The following is a 27,223-nucleotide window of genomic DNA, read 5'->3' on the forward strand; positions in this document are numbered from 1 at the left end:
ATGGGCTAGGCTCTAAGATCAAGAGAGGCCTTGTGAACGCTATATTAAAAGGGTCGACCCAGACATCACTTTTCTACAGGAAACGCACCTCAAGGGCACCCAGTGTGCTTTCATTGCTAGAGGTCGGTACAGGGTACTGGCGCATGCGGGATACACATCCGACTCTAGAGGAGTGGCAGTTATTGTTAAGAGATCCCCACCCTTCTGTATCACTCGCACACTGATCTCGGTCTACGCCCCACCCAAACTGCAGTCCCGTACGGGCACAGCGCTTGCAAACATACTCCTAGACACAGCGGACACTGTACAAGTGGTGGGAGGGGATTTTAACGATGTCATGAACATAAACCTTGATAGATCTGGGAGCACGGTTGGAGAGGGGCACCGGACTGCGCTGTTCGACCAGATGTCCACAATGGGATTGACGGATGTCTGGCGATGGCTCCACCCAACACAGAACGCCTACTCATATTTCTCTGGGGCACACAAGACGTTTTCGCGCCTCGACTATGTTTTCATGTCCCGGCAGCGTCTGGGAGTAGGGGATATTACAGACTACAGAGCCAGGGGGATATCCGATCATTCCCCATTATATGTGAAGGTGGGCCATGACCGAGGCAGGGACGCGGGTTCCTGGCGCCTCGCAGCTTGGGATCTCCAAAACACGGCGGTCCTGAGGGGCGTGAGGGCAGACATTAAAGTGTATATTGCGGAAAATGAGGGCACAGTGGACTCGACTGTCACTCTATGGGAAGCCCTAAAACCGGTCCTACGTGACAGGATTAGATCTAGATTGGGCGAGGAAAGACGGAGACTCCTGGCCGAGGCAGCGGCACTAGAACAGGCTATTCTGAGTCGGGAGGGTGAACATCTAACCCATAAGACCGATGAAACCCTCAGACGGCTCCTTGATGCCCAGAGGCACTATAGGGAACTGGTGACTAATGAGGCTAGGACCCAATCTCTAGCCGCCCTCCATAGATTGTATGACGTGGGAGACAAGTCGGGGAAACTCTTGGCATGGATCAGTAAGAGAGAACGAGCGGCGTGGTGGATAGATACCATAGCTACGGCAGAAGGGAGTTTGGTCAACACTGACACCGGGATAGCGGAGGTTTTTGCTACCCACTATGAAAGGTTCTACACAGCCCGAGACCTTGCTACCCACGAGGAAGCACTCCACTACCTAGACGATACTATCCTACCGGTCCTCTATCCAGAGGACATGGAGGCTCTGGAAGCAGACATTACGTCTGATGACATCACGAGCGCCATTGCCAGGCTGAAACCTGGCAAATCCCCGGGCCCGAATGGCTTCCCTGCAGAGCTTTTTAAGCGTGCGGCGGACCTACTGACCCGTCATCTTAAGGGCCTCTTTACTGGTGCCTTTGAGGAGGGAGAGCTCCCTCCAGATCTTGCTACGGCCACGATAATTCCGATATTTAAGGAGGGCATACCACGAGAGAACTGTGCCTCCTACCGGCCCATCTCCCTTCTTAATACGGAAGTGAAATTACTGGCAACCATCTTAGCTGTCCGCCTGAGGGCGGTCATTACGGGCCTTGTACACCTGGACCAGTCGGGCTTCTTACCTGATAGAGCAACAAAGCTGAATCTCAGAAGGACCCACAACTGGCTGCAAGAGGTGAGGGGGAGAAATGATCCACACTGGTTCCTCTCCCTGGATGCTGAGAAGGCGTTCGACGCGGTCCACTGGCCCTTCTTGTTTGCAGTGCTCCATAGGTTTGGCTTTGGGCCGAAGTTTATCAAGTGGGTCCAGTTGCTGTATACTAATCCGAAGGCTAGTGTGAAGGTGAACGGGACACTCTCACGGGAGTTCCGAATTCAAAGAGGTACCAGACAGGGCTGCCCCCTGTCCCCTCTTCTCTTCACGCTCATCATTGAGGTGCTCGCGGCTCGAATCCGGCACAATGAAGATATCCATGGCTTTACGAGCATGGAGGCGGAGCTACATCCAAAAAAGGTCTCGCTTTACGCAGACGATGTCTTGCTCTACATCACTAAACCAGAGATCACCGTGCCGGAGCTCTTCCGAGAATTAGAACGGTATGGAGGGATGGCGGGCTACAAAACAAACTGGCATAAATCAGTGCTCTACGACCCGGGGGGACGCAATCAGTGGGGGAGGCTGCCAGAGGAACTGCTGACAACTGTAGAAGGCTTCCAATACCTTGGGGTCTATATAACCACGGATGCGACCCTGTCGTACCAAAGGAATCTGGAACGGATTATAACCAGTGCGGTGGCGGATATGGACCGCTGGAGACTGCTCCCATTGACACTCCTGGGCAGGGCGGCTATGTATAAAATGATCATTCTGCCGAAGTTCCTGTACGCCCTACAAAACGAATATTATCCAATTCCAGTGGCGGTCTTCAACAGGATCCACGCGGATCTGAGATCCTTCCTTTGGCTGGGCAAACACGCCAGGGTGGCTCTGTCCACGCTTCAGAGGCACCAATATAGTGGAGGAATCTCGCTCCCCAATTTAGAGGCTTACTACTGGGTGGAACATCTGACCCCGATTAACGACTGGTGTCATGCCCCGGCAGCCCACCCAACCTACGCTCTAGAAAGGACTAGAATGGCATCCAAGAACATATTGAGCTATCTTTATGGGAGTTCTGGAATTGCGCTCCTTCTCCCCGCCACCAATATAACGCTTTCCGCGTGGACGAGGGCCACACGCTGCATGGGCTGGGAGAGGAAGCCCACACGGCAGACGCCATTGTGGCACTGCCAATGGTTGGCAGAGCTTCATAAGCTGCGCGGGTTCCGCAGATGGGACGATATTGGCATCTCCACTGTAGGTGACGTAATAGCCAAGGGGGAGTTGAAATCGTTCCAAGCCCTTCAATCAGAGTTTGGATTACATAATACACAGCAGTTCAAATATGTCCAACTACGGCATGCTTGGTTAGCCCAACGCATCACCCTCACAGATATCCCGAAATATGCGCCACTGGAGGGGAGGCTCCTCCAAGGACAGATGGTGGGAAAGGCGGTCTCCCTAACTTATAAGACACTGACTAACCATATGCTGGGCGATTTGACTAAACTCAGAGATACCTGGGAGGCGGAAGTGGGGGAGATGGAGGATCTGGATTGGGAGATAGTCTTGATGCATCCCCGAGAAGTGGCAATCAAGTCTAGGCTGCGACTTATCCAATTTAATATCCTTCATAGAACCTACTATGACAGGTTGCGTTTGTAGAAAATGGGGAAGGTAGAGGACCCAAGATGCCTTAGGTGCCTACAGGGGGAGGGAGATTTTTACCATACTGTCTGGACTTGTGATGTAATACAAATATACTGGACCCAGATATTTAGGGAATTGGAGGAGGTCCTCGGGGGCGCCGATCACCCGGGATCCCAAACTGGCACTGCTGGGCATGACAAACGAGGTTGACCTGACCCGCCCATTACTTACCTTTCTGGTACTCGCATTGGTTGTTGCCAAACGGGACATTGCAAAACGTTGGGGAGCGCCGGAGCCCCCGGACCTGGAGGAGTGGAGGAGAGGATTAGACCTGTATATGGCAGCGGAAAGGGTCACCTATAAGGCCAGGGGCTGCCCGAAAAAATTCCGCAGAGTCTGGTCAAAGTGGAGACATCATCATGGGCTGGAAGGGGGGTTGTAGGAGGGTTTTGCAGGGGGGGTCAGGGGACACGACACGGGATTAATGTGATATACGTTACGGACACGTCTGCTCACTGATCCTGTAGGATGCCGTGAGATACCTGCAGGTGCGGGCCTTGGACAGTGAAGGACTTTGGCTGGTACTAGGGAGATGGGGAGGGATAAGGAAGTGTAGCTGCGACAGTTTTTCGTGTATGTATTTTTGGAGGATCTTAAACTTGGGTTTTCTACAGTTCACTATAGGGGGGTGGAGGGAGGGGGGGGGGGGTTCTTCCATTTAAAAATCAAAAGCAGACACTAGGAACGCCCATTGAATGTTTGCAACTGTGTGATACTTGGTTAATACAGTGCACCAATCATGCTTGCCGCCTGACCTCCGGGGTGTGGGCTGAATGGCCGTGTATCCCTCAGCCGGTGTAAGTGTCACCAACTATGATGAATAACTGTAATCTTTGACAGATTGTTTAATGGCTCCTGGTATATCTGCAATAACAAATTTAAATTTAAAAAAAAATCCCAAAAAAAATCACAAAATCTCTAACAAGAACCGCCGAGAAAAAATGGCGGCATAATAAAGATCAAACAAATCGGAATGCATATAAAACTCTGCACACCAGATACATGCGAGAGATAAGGGTGGCTAAACGATCATATTTAATGGACCGCATAAACACAGCAGACAATTCCTCAAAAGAACTATACCAAATCCTGAGAGAATTTACCATTCCTAATAACCCATCGTCAACTCCTAATTCTAGGAATGTGCGGAAGCACTTTCGGGGTTCTTTGAGGATAAAATAACTGCGATACATGCTTCCTTTCCTCCCTGTCAAATTCCATTGCAGCCCACAGGACCGATACCTACTTCAAGGGACCCATTACACATCTGGGACAAATTTGAAATGATTGATAATGATAAGACCTTGTCTATTGGACTAAAAATCAAGTCGGGCTCTCCCACTGATCAGGCCTCTCCAAAATTGTTCACTATACTTACCCCGGCCCTAGTAGAATGTCTTACTAGTCTCTTCAATAGATCCCTTCTGGAGGCAGACTTTCCTGTAATATGGAAGGCAGCCAGAATCAGGCCAATATTAAAAAAACCTCAGCCGACCCTAATGTTCTCCCAAATTACCGGCCAATTTCTTTGATACCATCCTTTGGAAAGATACTGGAATCCCATGTCAATGGACAGCTGGTGAGCCATCTTGAGAATCAGGGGCTCCTAGATCCCTCCCAGTCGGGCTTCCATGCCGCCCACAGCACGGAGACGGCACTAGTAGAGGTCGCGGACAATTTCAGGCTAGCTCTGGATAAGCATCAATCTACGATCCTTATCCTACTTGATTTATCCGCGGCTTTTGACACCATCTCCCACCGCATTCTTATCCAACGGCTGAGGGAGATTGGTGTCGGAGGGAAAGTCCTAAAATGGTTCACCAGCTACCTATCCGGTCGCACAACTGCTGTCCAAACTGGCAATAATATCGCAAACACACGGCCGGTCAAGATGGTGTACCGCAGGGCTCTATTTTGAGCCCTACGCTTTTTAACGTCTACATGACACCCTTGGCGAGAGTAATTAGAGCGTTCGGTTTTGAGGTTTTATCGTATGCCGATGACACCCAAATCCTAGTCACCTTAGGCCCGGATCTCAACGAAACCAAACTGCGCTTCAGAAATTGCATGATCGAGGTTAAGAATTGGATGAGCAATAATCACCTGCAGCTCAATGGCGACAAAACCGAGATCATGCTTTTTGGGAAAGCCGCTGAATACTGGGCCCATGACTGGTGGCCGGAACAGCTGGGTGACTACCCCACCCCTAAAGAATCCATACGGAATTTGGGCTTGTACATGGACAATAAGCTGTCCATGAAAACCCAAAACAAACCATATCGTGGGAACCTGTTTCGGACTCATGCGCAGTCTGCGCAAAGTCTTTAAGTGGTTTCCAGCGGAGGCACGGGTACAGGGTCTTATTATAAATAGGCTGGACTACGGGAATTCGCTCCTCCTGGCAATAAACGAACACCACTTGAGAAGACTGCAGTTTCTCCAGAACACCGCGGCCCGGCTGGTTTTGAATCTTCCCCGGAGATCTCCGTCTGCCCCATGTCTCAGAAGCCTTCATTGGCTTCCGGTCAAGAAGCGAATCATGTTCAAGATCATATGCTTGGTCCACAAGTACATGTACGGCAGCGGGCCAAAATATTGGTCCCAGAAGCTGACGTGGTACACACCCCTAAAGAAACTTAGATCTAGCTCTGCGTCACTCCTCACTCCTCTGAGAATACAAACTTGCAGAAATGGGGGTCGAGCTTTCTTCTTTCTTGCCCCCTCCCTTTGTAACAAGACACCCCTGAATCTGCGCACCACTCCAGAATACCACTGCTTCCGTAAGAAGTTAAAGACCTGGCTTTTTGCAAACTAAGTTGTCTTCTCATATCAGAACCGTCTGCAAGCGCCGTGAAACTCTTTGGAGTGATATGTGCGCGATACAAATGCACCTGACTTGACTTGACTTGACATAGCAAGGACTTGGCTTCACTGATTGGTACCGCAACCGCATTACTGCACCTGATGACCTCGCAGCAGCTAGTGAGTCTGCATCCATTTCTCTATGCTGTGGGCTCCTAGCTCCTGCACATGGGCTACACCTGGGCCATGCCTTCTTCAGTGACCTAAACTGCCTGTACCTGACTGCACCCCTGGTAATGTGGTCTCAGTAACGCTCTGTCTCCAGTCACCTCCATTGTTACCTTCTGGGGAGGCGTACAGTGGCCCCATACTTACCTCATCCCACTGTTGCTTTTGGGGCCCCTCTGGACTCCTTCACTGGTGCCCACATGCCTGCTCATGCGCCCGTATTGGTTTATTGATTGGGGTTTCCCGTGGCTCTGGAGAGAAAGCATATACTTCAGTTGCGTCTTCCGTGCGGCTATATTCTCCTCGGCCGCCCTCCCTCACGCTGCTATACTACCCGTCGTAATCCTGTCAGTGCTATTGCCCCTAAGCCACCTCTTTGTGACTGTCTTCCAAACAGGAGTCACACCAATCCAAGCTCACGTTGGAGGGCAAGCGGCACATCAGACAGGCTGAGCAAGAGCCGCCGCAAACGGATGTCCCTGTGAAGTCTGGGGATTCCATCCAACACAACATCGATCTTAAGGCACTCCTCATGGACGTCAAGACCAGCCTAAAAAACATTGACAAGAAACTTGACACCCTCACCAGTAACCTGGATTATATGAAGCAATGCGTGGACAATCACGAAGGGAGGCTGGACCATCTGGAAAACTGGGTCTCCAACGCGGACGACGTCTAAGCTGACTACAAGGAACCTCTACTGCGCATGGATAAGATACTTAAACTCATCAAGGTGATGAACGAAGATTTGGAATCAAGTTTCTGCCGCAATAACCTTAGAATTACTGGGGTCTAAAATGGAGAATTTTGTGGAACCTATGCTTTGTGACCTCTTCAGAGAGGCTCTCTCCCCGGTCTTTATCGTAGAAAGGGTTCACCGTTCGCTTGGGCCATGGCCTCCACCGGGTGCTACGGCCAGCCCCGTTGTTGCAATGCTTCTGAACTACAGAGACTGTGACTTGGTCCTGAGGTAGGCCCGTGAACGTCAAACAAAGCAGTACCAGGGAAATGTCCTTTCCTTTTATCTGGGCTTCACCGTCACGGTGCATGCTGCCAGGGGGGAGTTTCTGCCTGCCAAGGGACTTCTACAACAGGCGGACATCCCCTACGCTCTTCTCTACCCGGCCAAACTCTGCATCCCTTTTGAAGGGAAACCTCATTTTTTCACCAATGCCAAATCAGCTTTGAAATTTGTTAAACACCTCACCGCCAAATGCCTTTCATCCAGGGATTTGTCGTGTAGCCCCAGCGAAGACCACCTCGGTGATAATGACTGCCAACAGGCACCCTGATGCCCCCTGGGCGGATGTATGACGTTATAACGCATACTATTACTCCGCATACCATTACAACGCGACTTTTACTCCGCATACCGTTACAACGCATAGCGCCTTGGGGCGCTGGATAGTGGTAAGTATAATTTACTATTCTAACTCCAGTCCCCGTGGACCCTAGGGAAGGTGTTGGATAATAAATTATACTTATTCCCTATCCTAGAGCGCCCCCCAGCGCAATGCGTTGTAATGGTATGCGGAGTAAAAGTCGCGTTGTAATGGTAGTGCGGAGTAAAAGATGCGTTGTAACGGGTGTATACCCCCTGGGCACCTGCCCTTCCATGAGAAACATACTTGACCACTGACCATATCTGTCCGAAACTTGCATCCTCTGACTGTGCCAGTTGGCTGCGCCCCCGGAGAGCGGCTGTGTTTTCTATTTTGCCAGACAACTTCGCCGTGCCTGCTGCCTTACAATGGGTGCATTCATCCACTCTGCCTCCCCCCACCTCTTGGCTGGGTTGTCTGTCCATCTTCCTTCTGTTCCAAGGGATGCCTCCCAGACTTTTTATTAAATTCATTATGGGATATTTGGGCGGAGGGAGGACTGACATACTCAACCATGTTTGGGAGTTGGAGTGGGTGTGGGGTGGGTTCAGGCTGTTTTTTTATGGCTATTGTTTGTACCTGTTTTGTCCCTCCCTCTGGTCATAATGCACATACTGCTCCTTTCCTGCAGTTGCCTAAATGGCACACACTTTTCTGCTGACCCAGTCTCCTCTTGCACGCACACTCTTCACGACGACATGACTGCAATCAAATGTCTCACATGGAATATCTGTGGTATTGATGACTGTCGGATATTCACTTGGTTCATGGCTATTTGGTCAGATACCATATGGATATCTGCTTTCAACAGGAGCTCCACCTCACACAGTCCTTTGCCCCCTGGCTGCACTGTACCAAATGGTGTGATGAATCTTACACCTCTCTCTATTCAGGTTATGCCAGGAGAGTTGCTTTTCTCCTGCGTAAGGGCCTACAGTGGAAGCTGCACCACACCATCTGTGAAGACTGAGGTCATTACGTCCTCCCTCCTGGCACCACTGACAAACTTTCATTTTGGCTGCAGTGTACGGTCCTCATACTGAGAACCCTGGGTTCTGACAGCACCTAGCCCTTGGCAAAAGTGTGGGCGGGCACTTTAATATGATACTGGATGATCGCTTAGACCGATCGGGAGCCTCCTGGTGCATATACACCAATGCTGCCTCTGCACTCAACACGATCATCCTTGATAACCAACCCCAGGGCATGACGACACTCAAGTGCTGACAAGATAGAGGGCACATGTATCATGACACACCACAACGCATGGTCCAGAATTGATTACTGGTTAATCTCCTGAGACGTGCGGACCTAGGTTGGTAAAGTGGCCCATCTCCCTGGCACACTTTGCGACCATGATCTAGTTCTGCTGGAACTTCTTGTACCCCAGATGGCCTCCTGAACCTTCTCATGGTGATTACCTCCCAGGTCAATGTGGGACACGGTATTCCACGAAGACATCGGCAAAGAAATAGTTAAGTATTTTGCTCATAACGTGGGCACTGTGCTGTCCCCGTCCATCATGTGGAAGGCCTTAAATGTAGTTATCCGCGGCCTGTGCATCGTGAAACAGGTGGGTGTACTACGGGTCATAAAAGGGAGACTCTCTTTGTTTGAATACGAGATTTGCAGACATGGGTTGGTAAAGTAGCCCACCTTCCCCGCACACTTTGCAACCATGATCCAGTTCTGCTGGAGCTCCTTGTACTCCAGATGGCCTCCTGCACCTTCTCATGGGGATTACCTCCCGGGGCACGGTGGGACACGGTATTCCACGAAGAGATTTGCAAATAAATAGATGAGTATTTTGCTCACTCATAACGAGGGCACTGTGCAGTCCCTGTCCATCATGTGGAAAGCCTTAAAGGTAGATGTCCGCGGCTCATGCATCGTGAAACAGTTGGGTGTACTATGGGTCATACGCAGGAGACTTTTATTGTTTGAGTATGAGATTTGTGATCCCGAAAAAGACTGTTTCCAATCTAAGGACATGCCTCTACTGGTGGCTATTAGGGGGAAGTTGCCAGATGAGCCTACTCGTGAGACACATTTTGTTAACTGTGATGTGCAGGCCACCTGGTATGGAGAGGGCAACGGCCTCGAAGGACACTAGCTATATAAAGCACGTGCGTCCACCTGTGTGGTGGAACTGTTGGTTGGCAATCTAAATCTCCAATCCACCCTATTCGTGCTCTGTGGCACGAGGACCTCCTTTTATGCTAAACTTTACACCACTAACGATGTTCACTGTGACAGCGAGTTGATTGCATACCTGGGCACTATCCAATTGTTTTGGCTAGATCGCACCCACCGGGCATATCTGGACTCCACATTTACAGTGATAATCAAAGTTATCCAAAGCCTTCTGGGCGATAATGTGCTGGGCCTGGATGGCCTGACCACCGCATTTTTTAAGAGATACGCCACCATTCTACCCCGCTTATGCTTGCTATGTTTGAGGAATCCCTTGATCGGGACTCCTTGCCACCCTCGTTTAGAGAGTCAGTCATTGTTACGCTCCTTGAGCCCAATAAACCCTCATCACACTGTGACTCAAATAGACCACTATCAATGATTAACATGGAAAACAACATTTTTGCAAAGTTCCTGGCAAACCGCCTCCTTCCCCTTCTACCCAAGCTGGTGAGACCAGACCAGTCTGGATTAATCCCAGGCCACTCCACATCCTATAATCTTCGCACCGTTTTTTCTGTTCTGCACCACCTACACCCCAGATCTTGGCAGTGGTTACTCTATTCGATGCCATGAAGGCGTTTGACTCGCTGGAATGACCCTATCTTTACTATCTCCTCGCATGCTTTGGGCTCAGCACCCATTTTCTTTGGCAAATATGATTGCTATGCACTCTCCCCACTGCCCAGGTACGACTGAATGGCATGCTCTCTTACCTGCTCCCAGTTACTCGTGGTACACGCCTGGGGTGTCCACTGTTGCCCCTCTTGTTTGCCATGGCCTTGGAGCCCCTGTCAGCGAGCCTTCAGCAACACAATGCACATAGTGGCCTTGGCTTCACCACCAGAGGACTAATTGTCTCAAAGTATGCCAATGACTTCATGCTATACATCAGTAGACCCCATAATAATCTCACACTGGTGACCCGAGAGGTCATAAGATTTGGAAGTTTTTCTGGAATTCAGGTAAACTGGTCCAAATCAATACTACTTCCCCTAACTGACAGCACCTACCCATTCGCCACAGAGTAACCAATGTGGTGGGCATCTGATCCATTACAGTACCTGGGCATTTGGCTGAGCAGAGATCCCAATGTGCTCTGGAGAGATAAATATGGCTGCGCTGTCTTGTGGTTGGAGGACAGAATGCCCATCTGGCCCGGTTACCGCTGTCGAGTCGAATTGCAATCACGAAAATGATTGTTCTACTGAAGTTTCTACGGCATCACAGATCAAATCTCATAGTTCTGATCTGGGCTGGTAAACAGCTCTGTATTTCCTGGGAGATTCTTACCTTGCCGCTTGCTCAGGGTGGTCTGGGCATCCCGGACATGTCACTTTACGCATTCTGTGCTCAGGCGCAATACTTACACTACTGGTTATATCCAACACCCTTCCAGCCTCACATTGCCATTGAAAGTGACCTTTGCACTGCAATGGCCCCTCTCCACTGCTCTGTATCTCCCTTGTAAGTGTCCGAGGGCAAGGATCGACACGGTGTAATGCGTGCACTGGTCCTGGGATAGACTGCGATCCTGCGCAGAACTTTCCTGCCACTATGCCCTCTCTATACCCTTTGGTCAGAACCCTCTGCTACCACCACTGCAGGAAATGGGCACCAGGACGCGCGCACGTGGTCGTGGCCTCATAACCTTTTCAGACCTTTACATGGTGGATGCCTTTATACCACCGCGTGCGAGCTCAGATCCCACTCCCGCAACTGTGCTGGACACACTTGTCTATTATCAAATCCGTGTGACCTGCCGTTCACTGTATTACACATTCCCGGCTCCGCCCACTTAAATCTCTGGCGCACATGCTCACTAATCCTACACCACGCAAATTAATCACTCGCTTATACACCATTATGCAATGTTCTGCAACCATCGCATTCCCTAAGGCACATGCTGCATGAAAGGTGGACACGGGGCCCCTAATTACAGACATGCAATGGTCCTTTTGCTGTACACAGATGGAAGCACCCTCCCCCAACTACAGATTGAGAGTGATACATTTTAAATTTCTTCATCGCTTGTATTGTACCCCATTGCAGCTCTTGTGAATGGGATTGGTCGCGGACCCCGCTGCCTCAGGGGCTCGTTAACACTGGCCTCCTTCATACACCTCGCCTGGCACTGCCCCAAGGTTGAAATTAAGTCTTCTCCATCATTCTCACCGTCACTGGTCATTCTACCCCCCTGTCGCCCAATGGCGAGCCTCCTGGGATAAGTCAAGGACATCCAAACAAGTATATGCCGGCTCACCACAGTGTTCCTCCTTCTTGCTAAACAGAGCATGGCCATTAACTGGGGCCACCGACCTGCTCCTAGGATCAAAGCTTGGTTACAGGATGTCACATACTACCAGGAGCAGCTTTCATACTTCTGGGAATTGATGCCCCTATGCTCATGTCCCTTCATGGCTTACATGCACCAGAGAGCCTCCACCCCACCCTCACCTATTGTAACACACTCTGAGATGAGCCCTATCCGGTCACTCACTCACTTTAGGACCAATACTACCACTGGTGACTCCTAATGTTTCATATTTATTTAATTAGCAACTTGGTCTCCTCTGAATTGTGTATTTTGTCGTTGTATGTACTTCTACTGTACTGTCTGTCAACTTGATACATGCCCCTCTTGGGGCGTTGCAACTGGGGACATTATGCTGTATCTGATGTAATCTACTGTGCTAAAATACTCCCCCCTCTTAACCTACCTACCCCTTCCCAACTCTCCTTTTCCCTCCTGTTTGCTGTTGTGCCACTGTTCTACTTTGACTTAAATGCCCCAAAAAAATAATACAAAAAATTAATGATGGCACAGATTTAATTTTTAGATGAAGCACTGCTATCGGCTATTATATGATAGTGGTTAAAAAAATGGACTATATTTAGTTTTTTGTGATTTATTGTACTATGGGCTTTGTATAGTGTGGATCACTTACATTATGTTATGGTCAGTTTTAAAAATTGTGAAGTTGTTTAATGTACTTGTGTCTAAATAAACTACTATGACATAATAAGCAGCAAAAAAGAGTGTCTCCGACTTCCACATCCTGGGTGTTTGCTGGTGGGGAGATCAGATCACAACCTCTTCAGAAACAACACAGGACATCTTCATTAAACCAAGACTGGAAATCTGGTCTTTTGAAGGCCTGATACCTTTCACTGTCCTTGGACTTAGCTAAGAGCTAGTATCCAGAGAAGGTCAGCATGCTCTTTTACAGGAGAATCTGCCAAAACACTTTGCATTTTTACCTGGTTATATGTGATTGGTTCTTGTTGAGAGGCCTTGAGTTTCCGCAAGCGTTCCTTGTCCTTTCGAAGATCTGTCTTACAGCCAATCAGAATGATGGGGATTCCGCGACAGAAGTGATTCACCTCTGGATACCACTGTTGCAAGTAGATTAAAGTACATGAATGCATTAATGAACTTTCCGACAGGTAACATTTAGTTAAATATTTCGAAATATTATCGTATGACAAAAATCACAAACATTTTCTGTTGAGGCTACGCAAATGTTGAAATTGCCATACACATCTTGACATCATACTATGTTGGTTGCCTGTGTGGTGTTTTATGCCACTTTCAATATTGCCTGGAAGCCTTGAGCAGTGAACGCTCCCAAGGCTCATTGCCCAGGTTCCTACATTGCTCCTTTAGCAGAGGCAGGAGTGTGTCAATCCGGAATGTTTCTAAGTATATCCCTGTTGGAATATTGTCTCACACCTGTAAGCAAACATAGTAAACTATATAATTTTGTGATGCAGCTTGTATCCCTTATTAATTAAGAAAGGCGAAGGGAAGTGCAGCAATACCCGGTAATAAAAAAAAGAAAAAAGAGAGAGTTGAAAAAAAACACACAGGGAGAGAGAGAGTGGTAAAGGAGTTGGGCTGCACCTTGGATGTGAACCTCGGCACCTATCCTGACTTAGTTTCCAGGTCAGGACCCACCTCCGAAAACTGAAGAACCACCTCTATTTTCCCGCTCTGATTCTGTTATTCTTCACTGAAAACACATGATAGAACAGGAAAAAAGGGCGGCAGACAAACAAAAAAAAAATTAAACGTATGAAAAGAATAGGATCGGATCGGAAGAAAACACAGTAGGAGGGTCTGCAGCAGCAACTTTCCAATTATGTATTGACCTATAATGTGGCTAATTCTAACATTGCAAGCTTCAGCTGAAGGGTGTCATGACCACCATTGGTCTGATTAATAACAGAAAAAATGCATAAGCTCTGGGTATCCAGGTACAATACTATGCAGTTAGCTAGTAAAGAACTATTTCCCTATGGGAAAATTGAAACTGTGAGAACTTTGTGATTATTTAATGGCACAACATCCCATCATGCAAATGTTGCAAAATGCAGCTTTACCTGACTTCAAGGATTATTAGTACATAATTTGAAAAAAGCTAAATTACACAGTTGAAAAAGTCAGACTAGAGAAATTTGCAAATCCTGAACTATGATCCATGGGCTGGTTGGATGTCGTCAGTTTCTATTTTCTTAATCTGCTCAAATTTTACCACTACATATCTGCCATCTTTTTAGCCATGTAAGTTGATTCTTGTCACATCACTCGCACAGGTAAACATCTGTGTAAGCATCAAATATATTGCACGGGCTTTTCACTGTACTATCACAACTGTTCAATAAAAAGAAGAAAATATATATATATATATATTTATTTATTTTCTTCTTTTTATTGAACAGTTGTTCAATATATATATATATATATATATATATATATATATAATCAGAGATACCACTAGAATAAGGCCCAGCTTTATTTAGCCCTTGAATTGTCATGGCATCATGCAAAGCAATGCAAGGCAACGCAAAGGCTTAAGTGATATTTACTAAGGCACGCAAAACATCCTTCCATGGCTCTGCGTGGCTTAGTAAATCCAGAGTAATGCAAGGCAGCTTAAATTACTACCTTGCATTATTTTGCTGTGGGAAGGTGCTCCATGAGTGGAGTGTGGGTGTTCCCATGCATTTCCCTATGGGTAGTAAACCTGAGAATGCGTGAAAATGCTAAGTCATCGCAATAGAGGCGTAACAAGGAGAAATATACTATTTCCTCTTTGTGCTGCATTCTGCAGCACATATGAAAAAAGAGGAAAAAGCCTTTGACACTATTTTTTTGTACGAAGGTGTGACTTCCTGCACACAAAACAATCCTGCCTAACGCAGGCATCCTTGCTCCGAAGTGCTAGGGCGCCTGCGTTGGCGCTAGGCAGCAATCAATTCACCAGCGCACAGAGAGAACAGGAATACGCCATATGTTAGTAAATGTGGCCCATTCCTTCTCTTTCCATTTGCCTCAGCACAGCAAGTTGTCTTCCTGCGTTGTGTCAAATGTTAGTAAATCTGTCCCTTTGTTTTTTAGCAAAATGAGTTGAAATGAGTTGAAATCACAGTTATCTGTAATCAGGGGGAGCTGAACACCCGGCTGCTTGTCCCTAAATTAATTCATATAATTAAGTAGGAGAAGATAGGAACGGTATGCTGTTTCCTTAGGTGTTGGGTATCACTGAGCTCGCAACAGGATGAAAAGTAATAATAAAGCGTTGCAATCTCCAACACAACACACTAACCACTCAAAAATTACTGATTCAACTGAATTGGCCATCGCCGACTGGATGAGGAGCAGCCGTCTGAAACTGAATTCGGACAAAACGAAGGTCCTCATCCTCGGACCCACCCCCTCAACCGCGGACGACTCCTGGTGGCCGACCGCTCTAGGGACAGCACCGACACCAACCGGCCACGCACGCAACCTAGGATTCATCCTCGACTCCTCCCTCTCCATGTCCAAGCAAGTCAACGCCGTCTCCTCCTCCTGCTACAACACCCTACACTTGCTCTGCCGGATCTACAAATGGATCCTGACCGAAACAAGAAGAACAGTGACACAGGCCCTCGTCAGTAGCAGACTGGACTACGGCAACGCACTCTACGCAGGAATCCCAGCCAAACACCAACGGCGGCTACAACGCATCCAAATCGTCTCCGCCCGACTGATCGTCAATGCCCCCCGCCGCAGCCACATTACCCCCCTCCTGAGAGACCTGCACTGGCTCCCCATCGACAAGAGGATCATCTTCAAGCTCCTCACCCACGCACACAAAGCACTCCACAATGCCGGGCCAGCCTACCTGAACAGCAGACTCAGCTTCTACACCCCCACCCACCAGCTCCGCTCCGCCAGCCTCGCCCTCGAAGATGTCCCAAGCATCCAACGTACGACCGCCGGCGGCAGATCCTTCTCTTACCTCAACCGCCAAAACCTGAAACACCCTCCCAACCCACCTACGCCAGACCCAAGACCTACTCGCCTTCAGAAGACTCCTCAAGACCTGGCTCTTCGAGCAGTAGCGGCACTCCCCCACCCCCTCCCCTCAGCGCCTTGAGTCCCTCACGGGTATGTAGCGCGCTTTACAAATACCCTGATTTATTGATTTGGGAATTAGAATCTGGTCTGTGCCGGAATCCTCGATAAAAATGCACGAAGGTGCACAAACTATGACACAATGACGAGGCCAAACTAATAGCCATACAGCACTATGCAAACACCTGTAGCACAAAATGTAACATAAAATACCCGTATATGGTATTTAAAGCCTGATATGAAGTTGGGTGGTAATAGGAAATCCTTGGATGTCAAGAGGAAATTCTGCGAATGGATTGGTGGTCGGAGGTACCATTATCCCCTGAAATTGGGTAATTTCTGTTAAATCTAAATCAAGCCTTTATTCGCAACATTTCTTCAAAATCTGTCTACCTGGCCATATTCTACGACAAATTGATAGTGCTAGTGGCAGGCGGATTTAACATGTGTTCTACTGCTGCCTTAATGATCCATGACTAATAATCTCCTTGGAAGGAGCGGGGTAGAAAAATAGAGTAAATGTCACAAGTTTCTCAATCTTTGGCCATAGACAGAAGAGCTACAGATTTTACAGACTCATACAGCAGTGCTATTGATCAGGTTACTAAGAATTACAGATTCAGATGGCAGACATGTCACAGCAATCAGTCATTCTAGGGTCTCAGAAAGCTTTAGTAATTAGAATTCAAATACCAGCTTTAAATAAAAGCATTTGGAAATACATTTGTTTTGTACCCCACTATTAGCTTTTTCCTGTATGAAAATTCACACATTTGTATTGAAAATTAGCTTTTGAAGGAATACAGTTCCCCAAAACAGAAGGTTTATTTGTGAAAAGAATTAGGTTGTCCAGCAATTCTAGCTTTACATTTTATGTAAAGTTGATGCATATTTGCTATTCAAATATCACTGAGATTGTCATTTTCATTGTGTATTCACATGTGCTACTTCCACACATGGATAGATAGATACCCACATTGTGCCAAGAATTAACACCATTATGTCAGTCGGGGCAATCATTATCCTAGAACAGAGCACCAATATGCTGCAGATGCCCAGAATATGCCAAGAATCACTGACATTATGCCATGGCCAGCACTATTCCAGTGGTAGGTACCACCATCACATAAGAGAAAAGATAGCAGTGGTAATAACAGGCAGTCAGCATCTTTCTTAATTAGGTAAATGTAATGTAGAAATAAGTATAGTGTGCTCAAATGAATAGACACTATGCCATCCCAGTAGTGTGCATTAATATATGGAAAGATTTCCACATATACACAAAACTATTTTACAATTCAGAGCACAACAATAGAGTGATTTTGGTCCGTCACTGTTACAGATCCAATTTTAATTTGTAAAACACTCCAAAATAGCATAAATTCAAAAAAGTCCTTATGTAGACAAAATTAGTAGCCCAAAGGTCTGTTGACACGTAGGTTGATAGATGACGCACACAGCCGACACATGTTTTGTCGCGTTGACGACTTTTTTAAGACTTGAAAATGTTTTGGCCCCGTTTGTCCTTTTCAAATCAAAGGGTTTGACCTCAGGAGCCCCCTTTGTATTTAGGAGGAGTATGTGATAAATACAACCCAAAAGGAAGTCGAGGGTACGGCTGGATCCAATGTTGGATCTAATTGCCACCTCCAATAAAAAAAAAATGAATGCTCGTAATTATCTATATTTCACCTCTCAGTTTAGGGTGAAAGAAAGAGTTTCAAGAAAGTAGCGTGGGCATACGTTAGACCATTATCCAGTAAGGGGAGGACCGTAGTGGCTTGGCAAACAGTATTAGGCGTAAATATTACCACCATGACATGGAACCCACACTATGGCAGAAAGTAAACCCACTATGTCAGGGCCTGCACTATGCGAGGTGTAGGCACCATTATGCCATGGGTGACTACAGTAGGCCATGAATTGCCAATATCATGCCATGGTCAGCAATACATAAGGAGTGGAAAGTGGGCGTATCACACTCCCCTACAGACATAAGGTTCTGCACACACACAGACAGTCACACATGCAAACACACAGACATCCACAGCATGCCACAAAGCTTGTTTTTCTTACCTACTCTGTGACACATGCACAGTGATGTTACTAGGAGCTGCAGTCCTTGATTTTAGACCCTTTCTCTGAGCATTTTACTTCAGTGATGTGGACATCACAAACCTTGCATACCTAATAGGCTGAACATGGACTGCCAGCCCATCAAACCTGTTGTTTTATTCCCAGTCTGGAGCAGCTCTACAGAGGCAGTGAGCAGACCCTTGCACAGTGATAGGGAAAACAAAGAAGAGGAACATCACCTGAATGTCCTAATTGACAAGCTGTCCTTGTCTTCTAGAAGGGTGCCTGAGGGGTTTTCAACAAAAAAACACTAGAGGGGCCATCTTTGAATGTTGCCTGGAAGCCTTGAGCAGTGAATGCTCCCAAGGCTCATTGCCCAGGCACCTACATTGCTCCTTTATAAGAGGCAGGAGTGTGTCAATCAGGAATGATTCTAAGTATATCCCTGTCGGAATATTGTCTCACATCTGTAAGCAAACATGGTAAACTATATAATTTTGTGATGCAGCTTGCAATTTTTGTTGGTGGCCCTCCATCCCCAATGGGGTCAGAACAGAAGTCCTATGTTCCTTCACCCTGGTGGATTACCGCCTGCATATTTACAGATCTCACCCTGCCTGGCAGAGTTCTGTGTGCCTTCAGAGGAGCTGCTGTCATTGCGGCTCTTCTGAAAACATTGTACGTTTGCTCAGTACCCGTCACCTTTCATGTAGCCGCTCAGCAAACATTTTTATTTTAAAAAACAAAACACGAACGCCGTGCTACTCTGGAATCTTTCGCCCAGGGCTCTTGGGGTGATTTGCTTCTGGGCTGCCAGGCTTTCACTTGGGGTCTTGAACAAAAAAAAGGTATGTCAGAACGTTTGGCGTCAACAAGGCAAAGACCCTCTGGCCATTGGTCTAAGGTTTCCACCAGTGGTGCCGCAACGGGTTCCACCAGCAAAAACATGACACTTTGCCCGACTCTAAATAGAGTGGGCGAACCGTCTGTTTGGTGGATGGGCGACTCTGCCATATTTGTGGTGGGGTATCCTGTTCACCAAACCCTAAATATACTCCTAAATCAGAGTATCTCGAACTGAGGTATCTGAGGTGGTGCTTGCCTGGATGCAAAGAAATTACTAAAATATGGTTTAAATGGCCAGTCAGGTTATCAGCTGCAAAGATATCCATAGATATTTGGTAATGCCTGTTACTCCATACATAGAATGTCTGTCACGATGTACATCAAGCCTGTCCGTCAGCACTCTGGTCTTAATGACTGTCACACGTCACTCTGCACAGAATGCCTTTCCTTTCAGAGTGCTTCAGTCCCACCAGTTACTCTTCACAGAATGCCTTTCTATCAGTCACTCTGCCTAGAATGCCTATCTCTCAGTTACTCTACAAACAGCGCCTCCCTAATATATTACTCTACAAAGAATGACTGTCAATGGCTTGCTCTGCACAAAATGCCTGCCTAATCCTTACTATCTATCCATCTGTTACTCTGGACAAAATAGCTGTCTATTAGTTACTCTTTAAAAAATGTCCATTGATCAGTTAATACCCAAAGAATCCCTTGTCCTTTAGGGAAGCGTATGGTTTTGGAGCTGCCTAAGGTTCATGCTGTGTTGTAAATCTGGGGCGGCATCAAAATCCATGGGTATTGCTTGGGAACACCCACAGCAACACCCATGGCACACCTGCCTGCCGCAATGTAAGGCAACGCAGTGACTTGTGCTGCGTGGCCTTTAACCTCCTCTACAAGGCCATGAAAAGCCATGCAGGGTGGCTTTGTGTGGCCTTGTAGTTATAGGCCTGCATTGTGCACCACAGGAGCATAAAAAAGTGATGCTCTGGTAGCGCAAGGGGCTTGTACTTATGCCCTTTACATTTTACAGTTTTGGTGCTCCTAGCAACTGCTATATTTAAGGCCTTTTGTTACAACCTGGAGCCTCTTTGTGGTTGTACCCTGAGAAGGCTGCCTACAGCCATCTTAATGTACTACTGGTACTTTCCACAGGGTTGCCTCGGAGCTTGTGGGTGATGCTGCTATTTCATGCACCATATTCAGGGCTGGGTTTAGGAATGGGTGTGCTGGGTAAAGATTTATTTTATACTTCAGACTGCAGGCGTCTGGTCAATCTTTCAAGCTGTCGATAAATCTGTGTGTTCTTCCTCCTTCTTTCTCCATCACACCCCTGTCCCCTGCCCTGGCCTGTCACCTGCAGTTTGGAGTTCCCCAAAAAGAGCTAAAGTTTGGCATAAGTGTTTGATGTGAGAGGGAGGAGGGGATACAAGGTATAATGATGTCAGAAAGACCAAGTTTTGCTCATTTACACCAATAAAGCCACATATAATGGTACCAGGAGCATCACTATTAAGTTGCAGAATAGTAACTGCTGTTTACATGTAAAGCTAAAAAGAGTGTAAGTTTAAGGTCTAGGGGTGATGGACTTGGGGGTTAACATAGGATAAAAGTAGAGCACCAAATTTGGTTTCGCCCGGAGCACCATCTAAGCAAAGGCTTGCTCTGGCCGTATTAGAAGTGCCGTAAGCTATAATGCACTTGTAATACAGAATATGGGATATTCACCAGTTTTGTGACAGGTATCCGGTCCACCAAACTCTAAATAAGGCCAAGACAGATTTGCATATGGCTGGGTCTGAACTGGGGTGGTGCAGTGAGCTAAAGAACTAGGATGGATTCAACCCAGATCTGTGACTGGGGTGAGTGTCTGAAAAGTTTCAACGCCCTGTCCATCATCTCCTTGTGTTTGCTTTGTTCGCCCTAAGTTGGCAGGGTATTCCCAGATGTGAGTTCCTTGCTCACTTTACCATTGGATTCAAACTAGCCTGGCTGATGAGGGGTGTTACCCCAAAGCCGGTCCCAGGATCCTTGTTTCTGGTCCAGGGAAGACTTGGCTTGGCATTTCGGGCTGGACTGTTCCCATGAGGACCAAGGTCAAGACTGATTTGGATATGGCTGGATCTGAACTAAGGTGGCGAAGTGAGCTAAAGAATGAACATGGATTCAACCCAGATCTGTGACTGGGGTGAGTATCTGAAAAGTTTCAGCACTCCGTCCATCATCTGCTAGTGTTTGCTACTTCTCTTTAAGACACATCTTTTCAGGAATGTCACCTATCTCACCCTGCTCTCTCTCTTCCCCATTTTTCTTTCACTTCTCTCTCTACCATCTACTCACTTCCTTGTCAGAGACCCGGGCTTCTCTATTCTTGCTCTTACCTCACTTTCGTTCCAGGAATGTCTGATCTCTGGCTCTACTTTTCTCATTATTCACTTCCTTACCTTGGTTCTCATTAGAGATTCCAAACTATCCTCTCTCTCGTAGTAGGGGAGAGTCCCACCTCTTGTTTCTGCTGCTATATTCGCACTCCCTTCTCAGGAATTTCACATATCTAAATCTGCCTGTCATTTCACTCACTCCTTGCCTCTCCTCATGTCAGAAACTCTTGCCTCTCTTTCACAGACTTACGCTTCTCTCTTCTCAGCAAGACCCCCAACTCTCCTTCTCATCAGACTCCCACCTTTCTCCTCGTCCTCTCTCTCCTCATCAGAGACTCCCATCTTTCTCATTTCCTCAGACTTCCATCTCTCTCTTCTCTTCAGAGACTCCTATCTCCCTTCTCTCATCAAACATCCACCTGTCTCTCCTCACAGTTTCTCACTTCACCATAGACTCCCACCTCTATCTTCTTACTACCTGTCTCTGCCTTCACCTGACTTCCTTCTCAGGCATGTCACTCATCTCATCTCCCTCTCACTCCCAGGTGTGAGATGGGCTAAAATTTGGCCATTTCAATCTTCCAGTTTGAAAGATGCCCATGTGGCTCTGGAAGTAAAGTTCAAATAATCTGTGTGCAACCCTAGTCCGTCCGCGGCCCACCTTCCATTGCTGGACAGCACAGCAGAGAAAAAACAGACCTTGAGGTAACCTACGTACCAGGCTGCCCCTCTTCCATTGCGTAAACAAGATACATCAGCATAAACAAGGGAAGATGACATAACAATGTAAGAGACAAAGTGCCTCCAGGCGTTATCCTTCATACTGACTATCCATCAAACACCAGGGCACATATCGTTAGGTCAAACCTACTTGACATCGCAAGCTGTCTGGTTGCAAAAGTCTACTGTCAGCCTATTGGTATCTTATACTGGGCTTAAAGTCTGCCCATTGGGTACCATTGGTCAGCTTTATTGTCACTCTCATTTGCTTGTTTATTTTTCGATGGCTTGGCGTGTCTATTTTGTTTGTCTCTCTCCTTTAGCCTTGTTACTTTTTTTCTTCCAATGCTCACTGCAAATTGGAGCAGGCAGCTCCATTTTCTGCTGTAAGACGCAGATGTGGCAAGTGAAAAAGGGCTTCTTTCATGAGAGCACTGATTTCATCGCTTGTGCATGGGAGCTAACCCCATTTCCTGAATGGACTTCTTCAGAGTTACTGCACAAGGACACTGGGAGAATACTAGCTGTGTCACTTTGTACAGTTTTGTACATTGTCAACCAGCTAAATTCCCTACATTTGTTACATTTGGAACCTACCCTGAACACATTTTTCTAAGTACTTTTAGCCTATCATCCCTGGTACTGTAGGGCATTTTCTCTCTTCGAAATACATTTTTGTGTTATTTTGTGCAAGATTTCCCAATGTAATAACATTCTTTTTTACAATCCCATTCCATCAATCCTCCACTGCCATTTTTGCAGTTACCTGGTGAACCTCCAATTATATGGAAGGAGCGGTTCAGAGCTTTCAGCACATATCCGGGTTGTATTGCTCGTTTCAGGTTCAAGGTTGACAGGAAAGGTTTGTTACTTGAGCATTCTTTGAGCTTGGAAGGCTGAAAACTTTTCAAACTCCTACCTGCCTTTGTGCCTAAGAATGAAGATGAAGAATTGGATGAGTATCAGGACCCGATTAAAAGGTTTGAGAGAAATTTCTGTAAGCCACAAAATGTAGCTGGTGAAAGACATATTTTGCTTTTAGAGAACGAGAAAGATAAATGGTTAATGTGTGTGTTGCTTCATAGAGAGTATTTTCCACCAAGATGATTCAAAAGACTCTGCTAAAGAGCTGAATAAGGGTGTTTGTGAGATGATGTATGCAGTTAAAAGCAGCCAGAGAGATCACAAAACATTGAAGAAAATTAGAAATTACGGTGAGAGGGAAGTTGTTTCAGATGTGGTTCACAGTTCCATCTTGCTACTTTCAAACAATGCCTTGTCTTGGCAAACGGGTGTATGAAGTGTGGTGTGACTGGCAATTTTGTCAGGGTTTGTAAGACATTGCACAGGAATGATGAAGTCAGCACTGTTGTAGAAGGGTTAAATGATAAATGTTTTGCAAGCAATGAGTAATTTGGTGCATGAAAGTGAATGAGAAAATGTGCCTATGACAAAGGTGGAGAATTTTGATGTGGGAGTGATGGTTGTACCCCTCTTAACTGTTTCCAGATCTAAGATCACTATCATCTCTAGAAGTAAAGTAGAGGAGAAGGATCTTAACCATCACTTTATTCCCCTTGAAATAAATCCTGGGGGTATAACGGATCCAAAATTGATTTGATAGGTTATTTTGAAACAACTGTGGCGTTGAGTAGTACAAGGCAAATTGTATGGCTCAGGATGGATTCTGATATTTTAGAATGGCTTCATCAAGTTTATTTAGGTATAGTACTGAAAACAGGTTGCAGACAGCATGTTTTGTGGACAGAAGATGTGAAGAGCATTACATTTGATTTGGAAAATGTATAGGGACACTCTTTGGAAGTTTTCAAGGATGATTTAGGATGCTAAAAGGGTTTGAAAATGTTATTAGGGTGAAGGAGGGCACTGTACCAGTGAAGCACAAACTAACATGTATTCCTCTGAGTGTGAGAAGTGAGTTGCATGGATTATTGAATAAACTGTGCAGAGTGGTGGTGATTGAACTTACAGAATCTTCTCTATGCTTGTCTATAATTGTGGTAGCGTACAAGAGGGACAAGGAATTATGAATGTGTGTAGAGCTTAGAACCTTGAAGACAGTGATTTCCTTTGCCCAAGACTGATGAGATGGTAACCACATTGGGTGAAAGGGGCGCAAGTTGTTTCCAAATTCTATTTGTGCTTGGCATACCATCAATAGGTACTGGCCAAGGAGTCTCACCATCTTAAGGCTTTTGTTATGCCTAATGGCATTTTGCAGGATGCTATTTTGGTTGTTATCAGAAGCAAATGTGTTTCTTCATGTTATAGGTGAAGTGCTGGCCAGTTAGATGCCTAGACTGACTCACTCCACACACACATGCATGGTTTATAGGCACTGAAGGCAGCCCGCCACCCGCCACCCCCCCCATGGCGGGAATACATCGGGGTTCCGCCCGCTCTCTTGCTTTCCCTGGAGCACCTGTCGGTTTTTGCTCCTCCTGTTGTGACATAATCCTACCACTCATGTCCTGTTAGTTGTTATGGGAAGCTCCAGCCACGCAGTTCATGATGTTATTGGCTTTTTTTTGTTCTATGTTACGATGCGAACATTGGCTATTCCTCTACAAGGCACGGTAATTATGGTCCTATCCTTCTCATATTTCCTCTTAATTGTTACCTTGCTGGGACCCTCATATCATTTTATGATCTGCTACCAAACTTTAACTCATGTCAATATACTGGGATGTGTTTGTCAGCTTACTAAATGACTATGTTTCGTACTGTATCCTGTACTATACGCGTAGATTCTTGACTAAAAATACCAATAAAGAAATAAAAAATAAAAAATGGGTGTATTGCAGCATGGTTTGGATGGAATTTTGGATTCGCAAGATGACATTTTAAAATATGAATTGAATTTGCACAGATTGTATGTAGTTTTAGGAGCACTCATGAAGAAAGGGCTGGGGAGGCCCAGGAAAGATAAGTGTGTGTTTAATGTCCAAAAAAACAAATATTTACGGCAATAATATACAGACTCTGGCACATTCAGTAATGGAAGGAGTCAGTGCTTAAGTTGTGCTGGTGGATTCAAGTGGTTGGGGCAGTGAAACTCATTTTTGGGGACAAAGAGTTATTTTTCATCAACGCTCTTTTTCATTTAAGTCTCTCCCTTTTGTTGTATTTCCTATATTTCTCTTTTCCCACCATTCCCCTTCCCTACCTTTTTCTTTCTGTTGGTGAAAGTATGTTGATGAAAAATAACTCTGTCTCCAAAAATGAGCTTCACTGCCCCCACCACCCGAATCCACCAGCACAAATGAAGCACTGACTCCTCCCATTACTGAATGTGCCAGAGTCTGTATATTATTGCTTCTCTGTGTTAAAATGCATAAAACCGTTTTGAAAAGCTGAGGGCCTCCAGCCTCACCATCTAAATATCACCAAACATAGACAAATACCAAAGTCTAGAAATATCCATGATTACTGGGAATTCATGAGTAAAATGAACACCTAGCTTAATGATCTGGAATCACACCAACCAATGAACACATTCTGTCACACGCAAGGAAACTGCAGACATCAGGGGCTGTGATACAGAAAGTGCCCATGTGTGCCCGCATGGTGCGCCCCAGGTCACTTTGGTATTACAGAAGGGGAAGCAAATGCTTGTATGGCCCTTTATGTAATACTGATAGTGCTTGCTTGCGCACATTCAGCACCAAGAGGGCATTCCTTCATTTGCCTGAGTATCCTCCGTGCACCTGAATACTCTCACTGGTGACAAGCAGCGCTCTACAAATCCAACTTGCATACTTTCCCATTTTTGCTCTTAGTCAAAAATATAATGGTGAAAAATAAGGGGGAACAGCGTTTACAACGCAACTTTAACAACGCAGTACCTTTACGACGCAACCATTACAACGCAAGTCATTACAACGACTTGCACTGGGGGGCGCTCTAGGATAGGGAATAATTTTAATTTACTATCCAACACCTTTCCTACTATCCACGGGGACTGGAGTTGGAATAGTAAATTAAACTATTCACTATCCAGCGCCCCCAACGCAAGTCGTTGTAACGACTTGCGTTGTAAAAGTTGCGTCGTAAAGGCATGCGTTGTAAAAGCATGCGTTGTAACGACGTACATCCAAAAATAAGTTCTGTTCCACAAAAATGAACGCTGGTGCTGATCACTTGCAACTACTTGCAAAACTTGCACAATATTTCATACATTATTCCATTAGTGTTCATGCTTAAGTATGTACAAGGAAACTCGTCTTCTGTCTGTAACAGTAAACGTGCGTGTGGGAGCTAATGTACAGTGAATGGCGGAGGTACAGGGAGGGTTAATGTAATAGCTTTACTCTTAAAATAAACTGAACTTCAAGGGCCCGTGATCGAGTAGAGCAAATGTTCCGTGTCGGTGTGACATTTCACTTGCACTCTTTGCTGTGTGGATTTGGAAGGTCACTGCTGGTACTTCTTGGAAGGCCTGAAGAGCCTGGATTCAAGTCAGCCTCTGTTGTGGCATATATCGGGGGGCCTTAGGCAGTGTTTGGGACCCTAGCCCCATCACCTTCTAATAGTCACACAAAATTGACAAACACCAAAGACTAGAAATATCTATGATTACTTGGAATTCATGAGTAAAATAAAGACTTGGCTCTTCATAAACAAATGATCCAGAATCACACCGACCAACAAACAAATCCTATTACCCACAAGGAAACTATAGACATCAGAGGCTGTGTTACTAGAAAGTGTGCCAGAGACTCAATGGGCATGTGCGCCCTCTCTGCGCCACCCCCAGGGTACTTTGGTATTACAGAAGGGGACGACAACGTTTGTGTGACCCCTTCCGTATTACTGATAGCGATGGCCCACATGTAACGTCAGCACTATCTCAAGAGGCCACGCCCCCATGCAAATGAGGGTATGCACA

The 27,223-nt window shown here is 46.3% G+C and overlaps 1 protein-coding gene across 1 annotated transcript in view; it reads right to left on the reverse strand.

The window, feature by feature from the left end:
- The window catches only part of RHOF (ras homolog family member F, filopodia associated), a 201,339-nt gene that overhangs the window by 12,686 nt on the left and 161,430 nt on the right, over positions 1–27,223 (reverse strand). Inside the window, exon 4 of the mRNA XM_078667536.1 lies at positions 13,147–13,281. Coding sequence (XP_078523662.1) covers positions 13,147–13,281 — 135 coding nt within the window. The remainder of the gene's footprint in view (positions 1–13,146; positions 13,282–27,223) is intronic.

Source organism: Lissotriton helveticus, chromosome 11, assembly GCF_964261635.1.
Source record: "Lissotriton helveticus chromosome 11, aLisHel1.1, whole genome shotgun sequence".
In the NCBI taxonomy this organism is placed as follows: Eukaryota; Metazoa; Chordata; class Amphibia; order Caudata; family Salamandridae; genus Lissotriton; species Lissotriton helveticus.